The sequence below is a fragment of the Pediculus humanus genome, genomic scaffold (assembly GCF_000006295.1).
Source record: "Pediculus humanus corporis 1103172107770 genomic scaffold, whole genome shotgun sequence".
Taxonomy (NCBI): Eukaryota; Metazoa; Arthropoda; class Insecta; order Psocodea; family Pediculidae; genus Pediculus; species Pediculus humanus.
The window spans coordinates 411664-417429 of NW_002987368.1; the positions used below are offsets into that span (position 1 = coordinate 411664).

At 22.8% G+C, this 5766-nt stretch overlaps 1 protein-coding gene across 1 annotated transcript; it reads left to right on the forward strand.

The window, feature by feature from the left end:
- Positions 1-982: 982 nt before the first annotated feature.
- On the forward strand, positions 983-1287 carry Phum_PHUM358590 (uncharacterized protein; the record flags this gene model as incomplete). Its single annotated transcript, XM_002427950.1, has 2 exons — positions 983-1033; positions 1111-1287. 2 exons carry the CDS (start codon positions 983-985, stop codon positions 1285-1287), a joined length of 228 nt encoding a protein of 75 aa, XP_002427995.1.
- Positions 1288-5766: the final 4479 nt, after the last annotated feature.

The following is a 5766-nucleotide window of genomic DNA, read 5'->3' on the forward strand; positions in this document are numbered from 1 at the left end:
ATTTTCGATATTTTCCTGATAAAATTTCAATATGGAGTCATGGGCCCTTTTTCACCAATAACCTAAAAAATGTCCTTCCGTTATGTTCACCTGGAATATTAATTTAATCCACCTATTATTATTATTATTATTATTATTATTATTATTATTATTATTATTATTATTATTATTATTATTATTATTATTATTATTATTATTATTATTATTATTATTATTATCATAATTACTACGTTCGTTAAGTGTAAAACTTTATTTAGTTTATTATATATTTTTCTTGAGTAAAAAATTTCTCATTTTGTATTTTTTTAAACACATTATTAAAATAAATTACTTATTAAAAAAACTAATACGACGCCATATTGAAATATTTAAAAAAAAAATGTTATGAATATCGTTAAAATTAAAACTAAAGAAATGAAAAATTTTTAAATCATTATTGTCATCATTTCAAGTATTAATTTATTACTGTCGTCTTAATAAAAAAAAGTATAAATAAAAAAAAAAAACAAATTGTCTATTTATTTATTTATTTTGTTAACATTAACATTGACGATTGTTCGATTAACGTTTTTTTAATGAAAATATATGATGACGTCATCATATTTATTTTAAACGGTAAAAAATTTATTTATTTATTTTTTTTAAATCCCGTCTTTTGTTTTCAATTTTCAAATTGAAATTTTTCTGTTGTTCTGCTGTTGTTGTCAGGATTGTTAACCAATTAGTAAAAAAATGTTTTCAAAAACAAAGAAAAATTTTCCATGTTTTTTTTTTTTTTTTTTTTTTACAAAAAAGGAACCTCAATGTTTTACGTGTAATTAGAAAACAAAACATTTTTTTTTTCTTTATTCATATGCAAATTTTTTTTTTTTAATTGTCAAATAGACAATATATATTTAATGAGGGGGGACAATTTTTTTTTTTCTTTTGTTAATCGATCGCTGTCGGTAAGAAAAATCTTTTTTCAGGTTTCCTATTGAATATGGGTCGTTGCCTGACGTTATTTGTCGTAACTCTTTTCGTTTGTTCACAGGTATAACAAATTTTTTTTTTTTTTTTTTTATTGTTAATAAACGATCGATAAAAAATGTTTTTTTTTGTTTGTTTTAGGTTATGTTTATCGAGGGCAAAACTGTTACTAGAACCTCTAATAGATGCGGTCCAGGAAACACTAAAGTACCAAAAAACACGCCTTTAAGAAGACCAGGAGGAAATCCTAACATGCCGGGTCCTTATATCCCGGGTACCAACAGAAATTCACACAGAAATTTTCTTTATTATTATTAAAAAACTTAATCACATCGAAAAAATTATTTATTCATCTATTTATAAATCCGTGAAAATTTTATTTTAAAAAAATAAATTTTAAACGTTTTTATTATTATTATTTTATTAAATATTAAAACCGTTGAAATTTTATTATGTGTACGGGATACAAACAATCGCAAATAATAAATAAACACACACTAGAGATAATAATAATTATTTTTAAATTTATTATTAAAATTTCTATTATTTAAATAAAAACAAAATGGCGGCGTATTATCGTGTACGCAAAGGACAAATATTTCGAACGTGTAATTAGATATTTTATTCAATTGTTTTTTTATTCAAATGTAAATTTTTATTTTTTAACGACAGGTATTTAAATAAGGGGGCAAAAAAATTTTTTTTCTATCGTTAATTAATCGTCTGCTGTTGCTGGTGTTGCTGCTGGGAAATTCTGCACAAACGTCAAATATGGGAAATTATTTGAAATTGTTAGTTTTTACGCTTTTCATATTCGCTCAGGTATCAAATTTATATATGAATGATTGGTAGAAATTTTTTTTAAATAATAATAATAATAACTGTTAAGATATCTATTTCCGTTTTTTCTCGTCATTATTTTATTAAATTAAAAAAAAAATTTGAATTTTCTTTTAGGTTATGTTCATCGAAGGAAAAACCGTTTGTAGAAACAATCACAGACACGGACCAGGAAATAATAAATTACCATAATCGAAAAAATTTTTTTTCGATTAATAATAAAATGATAAAAAATTTATTAATCCGTCAATAAATAAATTTAAATTTAAATAAATTATTAATAAAAAATAAATTAATGAAAATTTTTTTTGTGTGCGTAAGTTAAACAAACCGCGAAAATATTAATTTTAAATGTTGTTTTTTTTCCTAAAGTTCAATTTTAATTACCTCCTCGAAATTAAATACCTTCTCCTGCTGCTGTTGGTGCTGCTGTTGGTGCTGCTGTTGCTGCTGCCGTTAAACAATCACTTCTAATTTTTCCCGTGTTCAGATATGTGTTTGCATTTTTTTTTGTTTTGTTTCTGTTGTAATTTTTAATTAATGAGTTTATTCAAATGCAAATTTTTTTTTATTAAAACATTTAAATCATGAAAAAAATTTTTTTTTTTTTTATTCAGTCGTAAAAGAAAATCTGAAGTTAATCTTTATAAAAAAAAAAAAATATGGGACGTTATTTGACATTATTTGTCGTTACTCTTTTCATTTGTGCTCAGGTAATTAATTTATTTATTTAAAAGTAATTTTTAAACAATAAAAAACAATTTACGACGATTAAATTTTCCTTTTTTTCTTTAGGTATTGTTTATCGAAGCTACAACTGTTTATAAAGACAATCATAGAAGAGGAACCGGAAATACAAAAGTACCCAAGGGTAGAAGATAAATAAAAGAGAAAAATTTTTTTTTTATTTTAAATTTTTAAAATAAAATTCGGATTTTTTTATCAATGAATGACAAAATAATAATAAATAATTATTATTAAATTTTAAAATTTATATTTATTTATTTATTTATTTATTTATTTATTTTTTTCGTTAAAAAACGAAAATTTCATATTTAAAATTCAATTATTTGTGAAAATTGAAATTAAAAGGAAAATTGTTTACATTACATCGGTCGTTTTCGTTCTCTTTCGTCATGCGTTACGTAAGCATTTATTTCGACCAATCAGAACGAAGGATTTCATTTAAACGTTTGTTACGTCATCGAAGTTTCCGCCTCTTCATTTTTCACGCAGGTTTATTCAATTTATTTCAATCCGTTGTCAAAATCGTTCGTTTTTATTTTTTTTAAAAATAAATTTAATTTAAAATTCGGTTTTAATATTTATTAAATTTATAATTTATTAATTAAATAATTATTTATTTGTCGGTTGATATTTTTATTAAATAAAATAAAAATTAAATTATTTCGATAATACGTCAACAAATTTATTTTTTCACGTGTATTTTTTTATAAATTTTTTTTTTTTTTTTATAATTGAAAATTATTATTATTATTATTTTTTTTTTTTTTCGAATTTATTTATTTTTTTTTAAACCAATTACAAATACAAGAACCGTTTGGTCTCCTGTTGGGTGTCGCTGTAATACAAAAAAAAAATAATAATAAAATTTTATTAACAAAAATGGCGTCGAAACAAAAAAAAAAAAATTTTTTTTCAAATATTTTTTCACTCACGGTTTCTTAATTTATCATATAAACCTTCGACGAAATCAAAAGGTGACCACAAAGGGTCACAAGACCCTCTATGTATTTGACCTAAATAATAATAGTTTAAAAATAAAAATTTATTAATTTAAACACAATTTTTAAATAAATTATTTATTAAAAAAATTAATACGACGCCATATTGAAATAAATATTTTTTTAAAAAAATGTTAACAGTACCATTAAAATTAAAACTAAAAAAATGAAAAATTTATTAATCATTATCATCATTTCAACTATTAATTAATTTCTGTCGTCTTAATAATAAAAAATTTTTTTTTTTTACAAAAAAAATTTAAACAAAAAAAAAAAGAAAAAAACAAATTGTTTATTTATTTATTTATTTATTTTGTTTACATTTACATTGACAATTGTTTCATTGACGTTTTTTTTTTTTTTTTTAAATTTTGAGCGCAACATTTATTTGTTTTTTTTTTATTATTGAAAAATCATTATGATGACGTCATCATATTTATTTTAAACGATTAAAAAATAGTTTGAGAAAATTTATTAAAAATAATTTTTAATTTTTATTAGTTTTGACGCCCGTTTTATTTTTATTAATTTTGTTTTATTGATAATTAATTTACTAGTAATCAATTGTACTCCCGACATTCAAAAAAAAAAAAAACAAAGAAAAATAGTTGTTTTCTTTTTTTTTTTTTTCTCGAAATGTAAGTGTTAATTAATTAACTTTTTTTTTTGTTTGGATTCAGGTGAGTAATAATTTTCTTTAATGCTTAATCAAAAGGAAAAAAAATTAGCATAATCGTTATGCTTTTTTTCGTAATATAAAAGATGAATTTCTGATTTTTTAATGTCTTTGATTTTATGTAACGGCTTAAACGTTATCATTTTATTTGTATTTTTGTATTTGTATTTAAAAAAGTAAAAAAAAAAGAAAATGTTACTTTTACAACTATTGTTTATTGCATCTACAGTGGTTTTACAGGTAAAAATTATTATTATTATTATTTTTTTTTTTTTAATAAAATCAGATTCGTTTTAAAACATGAATTTAAGATAAAAAACTAATTATTTCTGAAAATATAAAATTATTTAACGCCGGTTTGAGTTTGCCGTAGTTACCATTTCTTTAAAGAGAATTTTTATTTTTATTTTTCAATTTTTTTTTTAGGCGAATGTTAGTAATGCTGATGTGCATGAAACACATGCTGCAGCGAGCAATTTTTGGCAATGGCTTCTCTATTATCTTAGTAAGTTTTAATTAGTTTTTTATGTTGCCAAAAAAAATTAAGTTAAAGGTGTAATTTTATTTATTTAAATCAGGAAGCAGAAACGGAGGCAGATGCGGATGCAGAGACGGATGTGGAGGCGGATGTGGAGTCGGATGTAGAGGCAGATGTCCTTGTAGACGTACTACTACATCTCCTCCGACTACATCAACAACCGAGAAGACACCTGAAGAAGAAGGAGAAGAAAAAGAGGAAGAGGAAAACGTAGGGGAAAACGGAGATGATAGGGGAAAAAACAATAGGAATGAAATTACATCTACTCCAACTACTCCAGCATATGGAACTAGATCCAGACGTGCTGCAAATGTTGATCAAAGTTCTTATAACTCTCCACAAAATTCAACTTATAATCAACAAGAAGGAAAAAGAGAAGAAGACGAAGATGAAGATGAGGAAGGAAAACTAGAAGATGAAAACGCAATTGCTGCAAGAAATTCTACAACCACCACAACAACTACAACTCCTTCACCTACACTTAGATCCAGACGTTCTGTAAGAACTAACTCTTATAATCCTCGACAATATTCATTTGGAAACGGACCATGTCCCAAAAATGTTGAAATTGGCACTTTAAGACCTCCTAATGGAGGTTCAAACCCTATACAACTAATTACACTGACATTTTAAAATAAAATTAATATTTTCAAGAAGGAAAAAAAAGGGGGTGCCAACTTAACAGGTAAATTTTAATAATTTTTATAAATTATCAAATACTAAAAATTTTTTTTTATAATCAAATTAATTATTTTTCTTTTTTTTATGATTTTTAAGTTTTTACAGAAACGAAAAATTTTTTTTTTTAAGCGGAAATAATTTTAAATTTTCATAATTGATTTATTTACAATAATAATAACAATGCGCGTAACAGCATTTAATATTGACAAGTATTTATTTAACAATTTATTGAAAAACAAAACAAACAAAAGAAACATTTTTCTTATTGTTTTTTGTCAATTTATAAATTAATATTTTTCGTTTCATTTGTTTATTAT